Source organism: Manis pentadactyla, chromosome Y (assembly GCF_030020395.1).
Source record: "Manis pentadactyla isolate mManPen7 chromosome Y, mManPen7.hap1, whole genome shotgun sequence".
NCBI lineage: Eukaryota > Metazoa > Chordata > Mammalia > Pholidota > Manidae > Manis > Manis pentadactyla.
In genome coordinates this window covers 24,482,446-24,499,049 of record NC_080039.1, presented here as the reverse complement: position 1 = coordinate 24,499,049, position 16,604 = coordinate 24,482,446, and the positions used below count along the sequence as shown (strand labels likewise).

General features: G+C 38.3%; 1 protein-coding gene across 3 annotated transcripts in view; it reads right to left on the bottom strand.

Moving 5' to 3' along the window:
• The window catches only part of LOC130682127 (probable ubiquitin carboxyl-terminal hydrolase FAF-X), a 193,361-nt gene that overhangs the window by 155,539 nt on the left and 21,218 nt on the right, over window positions 1-16,604 (bottom strand). For all 3 annotated transcript variants that reach the window (XM_057496256.1, XM_057496258.1, XM_057496257.1), the window contains exons 6-10: window positions 15,269-15,384; window positions 14,854-15,105; window positions 14,641-14,779; window positions 12,677-12,829; window positions 2,155-2,259 (exon numbers count right to left, since the gene is read on the bottom strand). In XM_057496256.1, the coding sequence (XP_057352239.1) occupies window positions 2,155-2,259; window positions 12,677-12,829; window positions 14,641-14,779; window positions 14,854-15,105; window positions 15,269-15,384 (765 nt within the window). The remainder of the gene's footprint in view (window positions 1-2,154; window positions 2,260-12,676; window positions 12,830-14,640; window positions 14,780-14,853; window positions 15,106-15,268; window positions 15,385-16,604) is intronic.

The following is a 16,604-nucleotide window of genomic DNA, read 5'->3' as shown; positions in this document are numbered from 1 at the left end:
GAGCAGGAAAAGAAAGGGTGGAAAGATAAATGGCTGGGGTGATGAAAACATTTTAGAACTTGACAAAAGAAGAGTGCTCACACAACACTGAATGTACTAAATTATACTGAATTGTACATTTTAAAATGGTTAAGTTTATGTTACGTGAAATTCACCTGAAAAAGAAGTTTTAACTTATGTAATGAAAAGAACATAAAGAAAGTGGAAAGACACTTTGTAACCTAACCTGTAAAGGATAATATCGCAAATCATGATATAAGGGATTTGTATACAGAATGTATAAAGGATTGTTTTGAATAAAAAATAAAAAGAAATAACTAAATGATTTGGACTGGAATTTGTCAGAGATGACTTTCAAATAACTAATAAACACATAATATATTTAACATCACCAGCCTTTAACGAAAAGCAAATCTAAACTACAATGAGGTAGCTGTTCTACTTCATGAGGATGGTAAAAATAAAAACGACAATAACAAGCATTGTCAATGATGAGAAAAAACTGAAACCGTCATACACTGTTGGGAATGTAAAATGAGACCAACAGCTTGGAAAAGAGCTTAGCAATTCCTCAAAAATATTCTGTTTAGTTACTACATGATCTAGCAATTCTACTATTATATCTCCAAGAGAACTGAGGACCTATGTCCACACAAAAATGTGTACAGTAACATTCACACCATTATTTATAATTACCAAAAAATGGAAAATACCCAAATATTGATCAGCTGATGAATGGGTAAGATGTGTCGTATCTACACAATAAAACATTTATTTGGTAGTATGAATCACCAGATTTATCAACACTTAAAAATAAAATGCTTACACATAATGTAGCAGGGGGGACAAGGGAAAGGCAGTATATACAGAGAAGACAAGTAGTGATTCTCTAGCATCCTACTACGCTGATGGACAGTGACTGTAATGGGGTATGTGGGGGGGACTTGATAATAGGGGGAGTCTAGCAACCATAATGTTCAAGTAATTGTACATTAACGATATCAAAAAAATATGATGCTTACTTAATAATACGTGTTCAACAATTGGTAAGACAAAAGGGCATGAACAGATAATGGAATTTTTATTAAGGTTATACTTATACCATCTTGAGAATTTCTGACATACAAAGAGGAGGACTTGCCACCACTCACTCCTTCTGTCCTTATGGCCATTACTGATACACCATTTCAGAAGTTATCTCAGAAATTAACATTTAGAGTTACACAATAACTTCCCAATACTGATTTCCTTGCCTACCTATCATAAACCCCAGTGGATTAAAATATATGTACAGATTTCATCACATGTACTAAGATTCTTTCATTTGCTGAGTTGCTATTCAGTATTAATTTTCATGGTTGGTAGCATTCCATTATTACATTACACTATATCATTACTTACAGACATCTGAGTTCCTTTCATTTTGGGGTTCATACAAAAAACTCACCGATAGAAACTACTGAACATGTACTCTGGTACATATAATGTAAGTTCATCAAGGTATATATTCAGAAATCTAACAGTTTTGTAATAGGACACAAGAACATACATGCTAAGAGATAATGCCAAACTTTTCTCATGTGACTGCACAAACTTAAATTGCCAACAGCAATGTAATTGTTATTTCAACAAAAATCATAGTGATTCTAATGCCTACGGTTACAGAGATTCATGAGCAATGACATATAATTTTATGTTCTTGATCCACAAATTGTCCAAATCTTAACAATCAGAGAGAGTTAAAAAAGAGTTAAAATTTAAAAAAAGAAAAGGCTATTGGCCCCTTATATCAATGCAAATGTGACCTCAGAGACTCTTGGACTTTTTTCTGACTCTGGCCTCTATATGCCTGAGTACATTACCCCAAAGACCATTCTGCCTCACTCTGTATTTGTATCAGATGTCCCTTTCCACTAAAAGAAACATTTCCATGTTTTTCTACAGTTTATTTTAATCAAAAGTAAAAATGAATCATTGCCGTAAGAATTTAAAGTAACCTGAATGAAAAATGTTTATGATTCTGTCTTTGTGCTGGTAATACACAACAACCAAGTCTTCACGAGAGATTATTGGTTTAACTAAACACACGATATGTCTGCTTAATGAATTCTACTTAAAATTATATGGTAGTTCTTCATTATTTAAAACTACAACCTTAAAGCAATCAAAAAGATGATCAAGTTGTTCTGGAGAAAAATTCCCAGCCAACTTTGCCAGTAGGTCATGTACATTCTTCACAATGGCTTCATGTTTCCCTGCCTATTGAAAAAACAAAACCACGATAAGTAAAGGCAAACAAATCGTGTAACACTTGAATTCCAATAAAACCAATAGGAGCTTTACTGTGTTAATGTCTACTAATTAATGAAGTATTCGTAACTCTTTCATGTGAGATTTTAACAGAATTTCTAGTATTTTTAATGCTTCAGAGCTGTCTCTTCTACTCCTTATATACTCAATTTCTTCATATGAAGAGCAATGTACTTTAAGAATTCAGGTAAGAGTTTATTATAGACTCCTTTTTTAAAAATTAAGAGACAATAAGAGAAAATAATGCACTGACATAAGCTGAACACTTAAAACTGTTAAATAAGGGCAAGAATATTTAATTGGTTTTACTTAAAAAATTAAAAAGCTTTTTAACCTACAGCTTAATCATAGTTCATCAGCAATGCACCAAAACACCTGCCATTAAGATAAATAAATATGCATTAGCAGTTCTGAAAACAAAGGTTATCTGTTCATGTGAAAAGTTAAAATCTGTAAGTATTTATAATACAGCAGTATTCTCACTCCAGGACTGTAATAGAAAAATAACCACTTTGTAATTGCTATAATCTATATATACTACATACATTCCTTAAGCCTTTAACGATGAGTGTCAGGATGGAGGAAATTCATTTCACTTAAAAATACTCTTTGTAGTGATTTCTGGGAAGATAGTGTCACAGAGAGACCTTGAATCTACTTCTTCTACCTTCACACTGAATCTTCACCTACATACAGAGCGGTTCAATTTCAGGAAGTATGGAGGACTGGCTAAGTGAGCAGCTTCACCACAACAGGGGCAGAAAAATCAAATACAAACAGCGGGAGAGAGGAACACATGGTAACGCAGGGAACCTCACCCCCATGGCAATGACCCGCAGAGGACTGGGCACAAACCCTGTCCTGAGGCACAGAAAGATGTCACATTTCAAGTTCATCTAGAGGATAAGCAAAAAAAACCCCAATCCAGTGAAAGAAAAGCACCTGCTGTTTGGTGGAAGAATGCGTGAAATTCTCTCTGGATCAGATCTGGTGAGTGTCACTGTTAGCACTGCTTCCCCACATCAAAAGTGGTGTGGGGGAGTAGGGCTGGGGCATGCACAATTTCAAGATTCAGTCTAGGTGGTTTCCCAGACCCTACCCACACCCAGACGCAGTGGAGAGTGCATCTTGCCAGGACTGCACTGTGGGCGCTGCCACGTAACTGCAGAAGCGAGGCTTCCCTAGAGCCACTTACCACCTCTGTGTGCTCAATGCTGATGAATGAAAACTCTAAAGCCAGTAGCCACAGAAGTGAGGCTTCCCTGGAGGCCATACCTGGACTTGAGATTGCACTAGCAGAGTGGGCCAGTCACCACAAACCCATGGAGAACATGGCCATGCCACTGCTCCACCCAATGCAAGGAAATAGTAGCTAGAGGCAGGGCTTTCTGGGAGACTGTACCTGGGCCTGAAAGAGTGAACTCCATCAGGAGCTACTAAGGAAGCCCTCTGATTGGACCCCTCCAACCATGTTCTCCTCCAACAAGCACTGAGAGTCCTGACATCAGGACACCCCCATCTCATGCTCAGTAGGCCTACAGCCAGCCAGTTAAAACCACTAGGCACCCGCAGTTTGCTCAGGGGACCTTCCCTGCACGAGGACTATCCTGCAACTGGAGATGCTTTCTATTAACTCAGAACCAAACACAGACAGTGAAAACTGAATGAGGAGATAAAGAATAGGCTTGAAACAAAACAACAAGATAAAAAAGAACCAAATGAGGGTCGAAGCCAAGAAGGCAGCGTGAATAGGGCAGCAGAAATCTCCTCCCAAAAACCGTACACGTTTTTGAAAATACAACAAATATAACTAATCCTAAAAGAGAGACGAGAAGATACAGTACCACAGTCAGGCTACATCTACATCTGCGAGAACTCAGCACCTCATGAAAGGGGTAAGACACAAGTCGCGGCCCTGCGGGACACGAGCGCTCTCCCCACACCAGCCCACCGGTGGAAGGAGAGGAGTCGGAGCGGGAAGGGGGTGGAAGACAAGGCCTGCTAAACACCCAGCCCTAGTCAGCCACATTGGGAGGGCAGACACACACTGAATGGTGTTCTGGGTATTAGCAAGACGAAAGAGGAAAAGCTGCGAGCAGGTCCCCACAGCTGGCGCCACTGGGACAAAAGAAAAGCGAGTGCTTTTTGAAAGTCTTAAACAGACAGGGGCCTCACAGCTGGACAGAAGCATCCCAGCACTCAGACCACCAGCTGGGAATCCCAGGGAACTCCAGGCGCCCTAAACCCCTGGGTGGCAGTGAAGCTCTGTAGCCCCTCATGCTGATAAAGACCCTCCTGACCATTACAACCCTGCGCGGATGCACCACAGCAGGAGCGCGGCTTGGGAGCGGCCGCGCCCACAGAAAATGCCCAGACCCTCCCCTGCAGCTGCCCGAGCCAGACTCAGAGGCCACACCTGTGCTTGGCAGCCCAGCACAGACAGAGGAAGCCGGGACAGGATGCGAAGGGTCGCCGTTCTTGCAGGAGAGCACACCCAGCGGGCCTGCCTCTCCCCGCGGGGATCACGGCTGCACTGAAAGCTGCCCCGCCCACAGCGGCTCAGGAAATAAAACTGGAAGCTGCTTCCCGTGTGTGGGTAACTGGCACAGGCAGCGGAGGACGGCAAGACGCAGAAAGGGACGTTGTTCTCCCAGCTCACAAACACGCCAACTGCCTATGACTACCTCAACAGCCATGAAAAGGCAGAATAATTTGATCCAGTCCAGAATTACCAAGACGACCCCTGAGAGGGAGCCTGGGGACGTAGATTTAACAAATCTTCCTGAAGAAGAATTCAAAATAAAGGTCATAACCATGCTGATGGAGCTGTAGAGAAATATGCAGGAGCTAAAGGATCACGTTAGGAGGTAGAATACGGAAATAAAAGAATCTCTGGGAGGACTTCAGAGTAGAGTGGATGAGGTGCAAGAGGCCATTAATGGAATAGAAATCAGAGGACAGGAAGACAGAGAAGGTGAGGCTGAGAGAGATAAAAGGATCTCCAGGAATGAAAGAACATTAAGAGACCTGTGTGATCAAGCCAAACGGAACAATGTTTGCATTAAAGGGGTACACAAAGACGCAGAGAGAGAAAAGGGAAATAAAGTGTCTTTGAAGAAATAATTGCTGAGAACTTCCCCAAACTGGGAGACAAAATAGTCTTTGCGAGCATGGAAGCACAGAGAACTCCCAAAACAAGGGACCCAAGAGAGACAACACCAAGACACATAATAATTAAAATGGCAAAGATCAAGGACAAGGACAGAGTATTAAAGGCAGCCAGAGAGAGAAAAAAGGTCACCTACAAAGGAAAACCCATCAGGCCATCATCAGACTTTTCAACAGAAACCTTACCGGCCAGAAGAGAATGGCATGATACATGTAGTGTAATGAAACAGAATGGCCTAGAGTCAAGAATACTGTATCCAGCACGATTATCATTTAAATATGAAGGACGGATTAAACAATTCCCAGACAAGAAAAAGCTGAGGGAATCTGCCTGCTGAAACCACGTCTACAGGATATTTTAAAGGGACTGCTCTCGATGGAAGCACTCCTAAGGCTAACAAGATGTCACCAGAGAAAATAAAATCACAGCAAAGAAAGTACACCAAACAAATACTAAGTAAAGGCAAAAGATAAAATCATCGACTCACAAATGCAGGCAAAGGAAATACAATAGAGTACAGAATAAAACACCTAACACATAAAGAATGGAGGGTGAGGAGTAAGAAGGGAGAGGAATCAAGAACCATCAGACTATGTCTATAACAGCTTAATAAGCAAGTTAAGGCAGACAGGTAGATAGCAAAGAAGCTACCCTTGAACCTTTGGTAACCACAGATCTAAAGCCTACAATGGCTATAAGTACATGTCTTTCAGTAATGACCCTAAATATTAATTGACTGAGTGCACCAATCAAAAGACAAAGAGTAAGAGAATGGATAAAACAGCCAGACCCATCTACATACTGCTTATGAGACTCCCCTGAAAACCCAAAGACATACACAGACTAAAAGTCAAGGGATGGAAGAAGATATTTCATACAAACAACAGAGAGAACAAAACAGGTATTGCAGTACAGTATCACACAAAATAGACCTCAAAACAAAGAAAGTAACAAGAGATAAAGAAGGACATTACGTAATGATAAAGGGGGCACTCCATCAAGAGGATATAACCATTATAAACATACATGCACCCAATAGAGGACCACAAACATATGTGAAACAAATACTAACAGAATTAAGGGAGGAAATAGAATGCAATGCATTCATTTGAGGAGACTTCAACACACCACTCACTCCAAAGGACAGTTCCACCAGACAGAAAATAAGTAGGACACAGAGGTGCTGAACAACACACTAGAACAGCTGATAGACCTAACAGACGTCTACAGAACGCTACACTCAAAAGCAGCAGGATACACATTCTTCTCATGGAACATTTACCAGAATAGACCACATACTAGGCCACAAAAAGAGCCAAAGTACATTAAAAAAGACTGAAATTCTAAGAACCAACTTGTCAGACAACAAAGGTATACAACTAGAAATAAACTGCACAAAGAAAACAAAAAGGCTCACAAACACATGAAGGCTTAACAACATGCTCCTAAGTAATCACTGGATCAATGACCAAATTAAAATAGAGATCAAGTAATGTATGGAGACAAATGACAAAAAACAGCACAAAGCCTCAATTTCTGTGGGACAAACAGAAGGCAGTTCTAAGAGGAAATAATATAGCAATCCAGGCCACTTTAAAGAAGGAAAAACAATCCCAAATGAATAGTTGAAAGTAACAATTATTAAAATTGGAAAAAGAAGAACAAATGAGGCCCAAAGTCAGCAGAAGGAGTGACATAATAAAGATCAGAGAAGAAATAAATAAAATTGAGAAGAATAAAAACAATAGGAAAAAAATCAATGAAACCAAGGCTGGTTCTTTGAGAAAATAAACAAAATAGGTAAGCCCCTAGCCAGCCTTATTAAGAGAAAAAGAGAATCTACACATATAAACAGAATCAGAAACAAGAAAGGAAAAATCATGACGGATCCCACAGAAATACAAAGAATCATTAGAGGATACTATGAGAATCTATCTATATGTTAACAAGCTGGAAAAGCTAGAAAAATGGACAACTTCCTAGAAAAATACAACCTTCCAAGACTGACCAAGGAAGAAAGAGAAAGTCTAAACAGACCACTTACCAGCAAAGAAATTGAAACAGCCATCAAAAAAACGACCCAAGAACAAAACCCCTGGGCCAGATAGATTTACCTCGCAAGTTTATCAGACATGCAGAGAAGTCATAATACCCATTCCCCTTAAAGTTTTCCCAAAAATAGAAGAGGACAGAATACTTCCAAACTCAGTCTGTGAAGACCGAATCACTCTAATCACACAACCAAGCAAACACCGCAAAGAAGAAGAAAATTATACACCATATCCCCAATGAACATACCTGCAAAAATACTCAACAAAATATTACCAAATAGAATTCAAAAATACATCGAGAGGATCATACAGCACGACCAAGTGGGAATCATCTCAGGGATGCAAGGATGGTACAACGTTCGAAAGTCTATCAACATCATCCACCACAGAAACAAAAAGAAGGATAAAAAGCATGATCATTTTGATAGAAGCTGAAAGAGCATTTGACAAAACTCAACATCCATTCACGACAAAAACTCTCAAGAAAATCGGTATAACAGGGCAAGTTCCTCAACACAATAAAAGCCATATATGATAAGCCCACAGCCAACATCATACTTAACAGTGAAAAGCTGAAAGTTTTTCCTCTAAGATGGGCAACAACACAGGGATGCCCACTTTACCCACTGACATTCAACACAGTACTGGAGGTCCTGGCCATAACAATCAGACAAAACAAAGAAATACAAAGAATCCAGATTGGGAAAGAAGGAGACAAACTGTCACTATTTGCAGATGACATGATATTGTAAATAAAAACCCCTAAAAACTCCACTCCAGAACTACTACAACTAATATCTGAATTCAGCAAAGTTGCAGGACACAAAATAATCTGTTGCTTTCCTATACACTAATAATGAAATAGCAGAAACAGAAATCAGGAAAACAATTCCATTCACAATTGCATCAAAAAGAAAAAATTTACCTAGTATAAACTTAACCAAGGAAGTGAAAGACCTATAGCATGAAAACTACAGGACACTCTTCAGAGAAATTAACAATGGAACCTCATCCCATGCACTTGTCTAGGAAAGATTAATATTGTCAAAATGGCCATCCTGCCTAAAGCAACATACAGATTCAATGCAATCCCTATCAAAAAACCAACAGCCTTCTTCAACGAACTGGAACAAATAGTTCTAAAATTCATATGGAAGCAAAAAAGTCCCCAGATAGCCAAAGCAATCCTGAGAAGAAAAAATAAGTGTGTGTGGGGGGGGATCTTGCTTCCCAAATGGAACGGGATACAGACTACAGAGATTACCCCAAACATACATTGTCAATTAATATAAGATAAAGGAGCCATGGACATACAATGGGGAGATGACAGCCTCTTCAACAGCTGGTGTTGGCAAAGCTGAACAGCTACATGTAAGGGAATGAAACTGGATCACTGTCTAACCCCATACATAAAAGTAAATTCGGAATGGATTAAAGACCTGAATGTAAGCCATAAAACCATAGAACTCTAAGAAAAAAACACAGGCAGAAATCTCTTGGGCATAAAAGTGAGCAACTTTTTCATGAACATATCTCCCCGGAAAGGGAAACAAAAGCAAAAATGAACAAGTGGGACTATATCAAGCTGAGAAGTATGGGAAAATATATTCATAAATGACAGATCTGATAAAGGGTTGACATCCAAAAGATATAATGAGCTCACGCACCACAACGAAAAGCAAATAATCCAATAAAAAATGGGCAGAGGATCTGAACAGGTCTCCAAAGCAGAAACTCAGAGGGCCAACAGACACGTGAAAAGATGCTCCACATCGCTAGTCACCAGAGAAATGCAAATTAAAACCACAATGAAATATCATCACCTCACACCAGTTACGATGACTACCATCCTAAAAACCAACAACAACGAATGTTGGCGAGGTTGTGGAGAAAGGGGAACCGTCCTGCACTGCTGCTGGTAATGTAATTTAGTTCAACCATTGTGGAAGGCAGTATGGAGATAACTCAAAAAGATTCAAAATAGAAATACCCTTTGACCCAGAAATTCCACTCTTAGGAATTTATCCTAAGAATGTAGCAGCCCAGTCTGAAAAAGACATATGCACCCCTATTTTTATCAGAGCTCTATTTACAACAGTGAAGAAATGGAAGCAACCTAAGTTTCCACCAGCAGATGAACGGATAAAGATGTGGTACATATACACAATGCAATATTATACAGCCATAACAAGAAAACAAATCCTGCCATTTGCAACAACATGGATGGAGCTGGAGGGTATTATGCTCAGTGAAATAAGCCAGGCAGAGAAAGACAAGTATCAAAACATTTCACTCATCTGTGGAGTTTAAGACCAAAGAAAAAAAGAAGGAACAAAACAACAGCAGAAACACAGAACCCAAGAATTGACTAACAGTTACCAAAGGGAAAGGGACTGGGGAGTGTGGGTAGGAAGAGAGGAATGACTGGGAGGGGAAAGACAGGGGGCATTACGAATAGCATGTATAATGTGACGGTCAGGGCACGGGGAGGGCTGTGCAACAAGTAGTGGTTCTACAGCATCTTACTACGCTGATGGACAGTGACTGTAATGGGGTTTGTGTGGGGCAACTTGGTGAAGAAGGGAGCCTAGTAAACAGAATGTTCCTCATGTAATTGTAGATTAATGATAGCAAAAAAAAAATACATTAAGAAGGTCATCTACCACCATCATGTACAGTTTATCCAAGGCATGCTGGAGGGTTCGATATCCACATATCGAGGACAAGGATGCCCACTCTCACCACTTTTATTCAACATAGTACTGGAACTGTAGCCATGTCAATTAGACAAGAAGATATTAAAGGCATCCAAATAGATAAGGATAAAGTAAAACTGTCAATATTTGCAGATGACATTACTCTGTATACTGAAGCTTGTAAATACCCCAACCCTACCATAAAACTACTAGCTTATTAATAAATAATTTCAGTAATGTCACAGGATACACAATTAACATATAGAAATCTGTTGAGTTTCTATATACAAATGACAAAATAGCAGAAAGAGAAATTAAAATCCCAAATATCAATGCATCCAAAAGAATTAAATACCTAGTAATAAGTCTACCCATGAAGCTAAAAGTTATGAAGTTATAAAACACTGATGTAAGAAAATGAAGACAACACAAATAAATGGAAAGCTAGTCCATGTGCACAGAAAGAATACTGTAAAAGTCCTGCCAAAAGCAGTATTTCCAACACAATCCTTATCAAAATACCAATGGTATTTTTCATGAAACTAGAGGAAATAATCCTAAATTTGCATGGAACTACAAAAATCCCTGAATAGCCAATGAAACCTTGGAGAAGAAGAACAAAGTCGGAGGTGTCACGCTTCCTGATTTCAAACTCTTCCACAAAACTAGAGTAATGAATACACTTTTCTACTGGGACAAGAATACGTTTACAGGCAAACGGAGAGTCCAGATATAAATCAACAGTAATGTGGTCAATTAATATATGACAAGTGTATTCAGAAAGGAAAAGACCATCAGTCTCTTGAATAAATGGTGTTGGGTGAAAGAGGTGAAGGGGATAGAGAGACACAAAATCTCCATCATCTCAATTACAATGTATTTGAGTGATGAAGATGAACACTCAGCACACAGAATATAGTCAATAATACTGCAGTATCTATGTTGACAGATATCAACTCACTTATTGGGAACGACCATTTAATAATGTATTTAACTATCAAATTACTATACAGTACACCAGAAACTGACTCAAAACTTTATTATGAATGAACTTCAATCAAAAAAAGAGGTGCAACCTTCCAGTTATAAAATTAATCATGATGAAGGTATTAGCGTTAAGTACTACGTAGCCGATAATATTACAGTATCTTTGTGGGGTAAAAGCTACACTTAACACTGTGAGCATGGAGTAATGTAGATAACTGATGAATCTCTAAGGTGTTCATCTCAAACTAATATAATTGTTACATAAACTGTACTGGGAGGCGGTCCGAACCGCCAGTCTGATGACACAGTCCAAGAAGTCGGATGGAAGGGACTGCACAGTGGCCTTCCCAGAGGAGCAACCCAATATCCCTCCTGCTGAAAATGTCCCTCTCCTAATAAATTTGTTTATTATGGTTTTAATTCAAACTGCCCCTTCAGGGAAGAGGCCATATCTAATTCTCCCTGAAAATTTTAGGTACTGGCCCTAAAGGAAATAGGAAAAAACCACTACTGTCCCTGTGACTACCCCCGATGATGGGAAAGTGAGACCCCACGAGAACTGAACCCAAGTTTATGGGAAAAAGATATGGGAAATTTACCTGGGTTGAGGTTCCTTCCCCCACCCCTATGTGGCCTCCAAATAACATATTCAAAGATTAATGGCAACAGCTGGGTACAGAGAACAAATGATATTCTGTGGTGAGCCAGCCAGAGAACAACCTGGCAAGCTACAAAACAAATGAGAACAGCGCATCACCTAACTCCACATCAGAAAAATCTCCACTGTAGGTCTTACTGAAAATGGGTCTGAGACACACAGTCCATAAACTTTGTCCCTGCCTGCCAAAAAAAGTCGTGTTCTTTTAGAAAGAGCCTCCTTCTTTCCTACCAGAGATGAAGAATGGGAGTATATGTACAGAAGAATGAAGGCCCTACATAAAAATAAGAGAATAGTGACCTTTAGGTAGTCATCTGTGAAGAAACCAAGAGTCTGGCACCTACCTGATCTTTGTTAAGATTTTCTGGCCACAATAACTAAGAACAAAGCTTACGCAGAAACAAGTTAACTGCTAAGACCTGCCACATGATGTAATCTCAGTCTCCAAACGCATGTCACCGTGCTGTGTGTCAATTAAATGATTAATATCTGTACTTTATGTAATCAAAGAGTATATGATCAAAGTGCTACTTGTCAGTAAAGGCCAGGCTCAGCTTTTGCTAGTGCCTGTGTCATTTATTTCCGTTAGTCACCGATGCCGTCCATCCTTCAGGGACTCCTGGACTCACTGGAGCTGGACTCCAGCAAAACTGTATTTCAATTATTGGCAGGATTTCTGTATAGATCAAGAGTTTAAACTAAAGTAATACAAATTAACAGACTACTGCGTAATGACTACTATAGGGAGTAAACTTTTAGTATTTTCCTTACAACAATAAAATAGCTATCCTCTTAAATTCCTTACCTGTGTGGCCCAGATATTATCAAGATCCTGCAAGGTAAGAGCCTTTTCTTTTGTCACAAAACGCAGAATCTTCTCTAGCTTTTCTACATACTGAGGCTGATGAAGACTATCTCGCAAAACTATGGATAAAATATTGTTCTGTTGTATCCATTCCTAAATATAATATAAAAATTTGTTTCATAACAGAAACTGAAAAGCTTTTATAAAACGCAAACTATGAGGATGGGGGAATTGAATAAATGTGTTAAAAGGTACGAACTTCCTGTTATAAGATAAATAAGTAGTGAGAATGTAAAGTACAGATTGCTCACTGTAGTTAACACTGCTGTATGAAATATTTGAAAATCTTTAATACAACAGATTCTTACACTTCTCTCATCACAAGGAAAAAACATTTTTCTCTTTTTGTATCTATGAGATAATGAATGTTATTAACTAAACTTGTGGTAATCATATGAAAATGTATGAAAATCAAACCGTCGCTGCACACCTTATGTTGAGTAACTAATATAGTGCTATTACGTCAAATACATCTCAATGAATAGAAAACTGAGTAATTCAGACTTCTAAGAAACATCAATGGAAATTCAAAAGCTCAAATTACATTTATGTTCATACATTATAACTAAAATATAGTTAACCCATGAACAACACGGATTTGAACTAACTGCATCCACTGATATGCAGATTTTTTTCAATTAACATGCTGAAAATATTCTAGAGACCTGTGATAATTTGAAAAAACACTTAAAGTATGTGTTAATCATAACCTAACATATGTGTTTGTTATTGAGAAGGGCTATTCAAAATTAAGTTCTGCAATCAAAAGCGAAATCCAGCATTATTCTAGGGACAACTATGTGTTTAAATGTTGTTTTAGAGAAAAGCATTCAATTTACAGTAATTACACAGAATTCTAATTTGCACATTAATGCTCCTATGATGTGCTATATTTTATAAATTATAAACCAATTTGATGTGCTTATTTTTTAATGCAAAAATAAATAAACATTACAATAAACTGTTACACAAAAGTTAATTTTTCAGATACAAACATGTCCCCATATTACTGCAGTAACATCTCAAACTATCTGTAGAGAACCATGTTGTATGTGAATCTGTCCTACGAGATTCTTTTGTAAAAAAGCCACAACAATACAAATTGGTTAAAAATTGTCTGAACACTATTTTCTGTCAAGGACTAGCAGGCATTTTTGAGTAGTTCTTTGCCTGACATTCCACAAAGTGGGCAAACTGCATACATGTAACCCTGACCACCAACACTGAGTCAGAGCCTAGGTGTAGGTTATTGACTATTTTCTCAGTATCAACCGAGTTTCCTCAAAATGCTTTTTATGTTTGGTCATTTCCACCATTAAACTGAAGACTCCATTAAGGCAGAAATTATTCTTCATAGAGGCACCCACAAGGCTGGCATACAAGACACACGAGAAAGAAATTACTGAGTAACCTACTACCGTATGTTATACATTTTTCAACACCAACATGTATAATGATCTATATGGTAAATAATTTCCTTTCAATATCAAAATGTAAATGGTTTGAGAAGTTCTTAGTATTATATAAAACATTACTTCTTTAGTATAACCTCCAATTTAAAACTTCTAAATTGGCATATTACCATCATGCCAATTCATTCACCAGATTCCAGATTTAATCCCTATAAATATTACCTCTTATTTATTTAATATCTAACAAAACACTAAACTAGAAGAACAATGACCATCTATACTTAGGATGATATAGTTACTGAAGACACAGGGCATTACTGTATCACTTCAAACAAATCATTTTTTACTACTATTACAAGGTAAGTTTTAGGATATAATGGTCATGAATCAATCTTCCAATTTTAAAGTTTTTGTTATTGTTGCTCCTAGAATTAACTGGTACTAATTTTCCTTCAATAGATTCTTACTTATAAAAAAAGCAAAGGAGCTTACTGCCATTCTCTCAGCAGTCAGCCACTCTTCCTCCTCAGGATTACAATGTCGGCCACTGTAATATATCACACTAGATATGACCTTGTTAATTTCATCCAGGGCATTCATCTTTCCATTAAAAGAACATATCTCCAACTGTCTGCAAGAGAAATTTGGAAGAAGTATTACTATGAGAAATCAAGCAAATGATTATTTAAAGGGAGAGCATCTTACCTGAGTATCATTCTCAACCTAAAAATATCTAAATTTTTTACAGTTTCCTCTTCTCCTGGAATCCTTGAAGCTAAATTCCTCAGAGACTTAATAATCACTGAAAGGGCATCATTTTTGGTTTTATTCTTTGCTTCTTTTTTCAGTTCTTCATCAGTTAAATTTTCTAAAAACTGTGGAACTCTTTCTATAACTGGAATGAAGTACTTTTTCACTGTACGCTGACTGAGAAACTCACAGCACTGTCCAAATGGTCTAAATAAGGAAAAACACACAACTTTTGCAATATCCACAAGTTCAATGCTTAAATAAACATTAACTTACCAGTTAAAAATAAGAAGGAACTAGAAAACTGAGTCAGTTTTTAAAGCAGTAAAATCTTTACACTACAATGATTACTACTTTTAAAATAACTTACTTAATAAGAGCTGCAATTATTTGAACATTTAATGTTGCTCCACTAATAAAACGATCATGCAAAATCTGGAATCCATTTAATGTGCCAAATTTATTGATGAGGTCCACTAGCCAACCCTGTAATGCAGGTAATGATAAGTTAGTTCTTTCCAGCAGAAAAAAATTTCAAACGTGCTATTGAAATGTGTTTGAAGTCAGTCAAAAAAAGGAAGTTCAGTAAACTGTTTGAAAGAATGTTTAAATAGAGTACAAAACAAACATATATTTTCAAAGATTTATTGTTTTCCTAGTGTATTTTCTTTCTTTCCCTTAAGCCAGAAGCAACACAGGTTGCAAATACATAGTAGTTCATAGGGACACGGATACTATTTGTTATTTACCCTGTATATCTGCTGAAAAGAAATTAGGAAAGGGTGTTCAGTTGAACATGTTTCCATGTGTAAGAATGTAAGTGAATTTTAAAGGTATATAAAAATAAAAATCGAATACATAGGTGCCCCTAAAAGATGTTTTAAGTCTTATCTTCTAAAAAGCCAGGTTTTAGGAGGAAATAAAAAGAAAAAAAGGGAACATAAGCATTTTATTACCAATCTTAAGCAGAAATAATTTCCACCCTTAAAAACAAAAAGAATTGAAGGGAAGGAAGCCTTTATCTGAGAAAGGCGAAAAGGTGGTGAGAGAAGTTAGGCAAAAACCTCCCTGTAAAACCACATGTAACACAGAAATACAGCAAATAACAACTAATTCTGAAAAGAGAGATCAGAACAAAGACTGCAACTGATGGCCCTCCAACTGGGGAAAAAAAGGGGACCTTAAGGAAAGGTAAAGTAGCAAAGTTGTGATATGGCAGGATCCAAGCCCATCCCCCACCCCAGCTCACAGGTGGGAGGAAAAAAAAAATGGGGCAGGGAGTAGAAGCCCAGGACTGCTAAATATCCACCCCTGGAGATCTCTCCTGGGAGCGTGAACACCCATCACAAGGAGCTCTGGAGATTTAGTGGGGTTGGAAAGCAAACAGAGGTGGAATACTTAGAGACACTGAGATTCTAGCCACTTGTGGAGAACAGGTACCCAAACAGACCACTCTGAAGCAAAAGAAAGGCAGGCACTTAGAAAGATGTCCCAACAGCGGGAGGGCTGCTAAAGGGGCAATGATTGCACAGAGCTTACTGTACAGGAGAAAGGAGAAGTGAACAAAATAGTCCCAGCACACTCAGCCCAGCAGGTTGGGGACTTTTAGGAGCTTCACCAGCTCCATCCGCCTGGCTGGCAATGCAGTGCTGAGGCCCCCACTCTGATACACAGCCTGATGCTCCTTCCTCTGGGCTTTGGTTTGC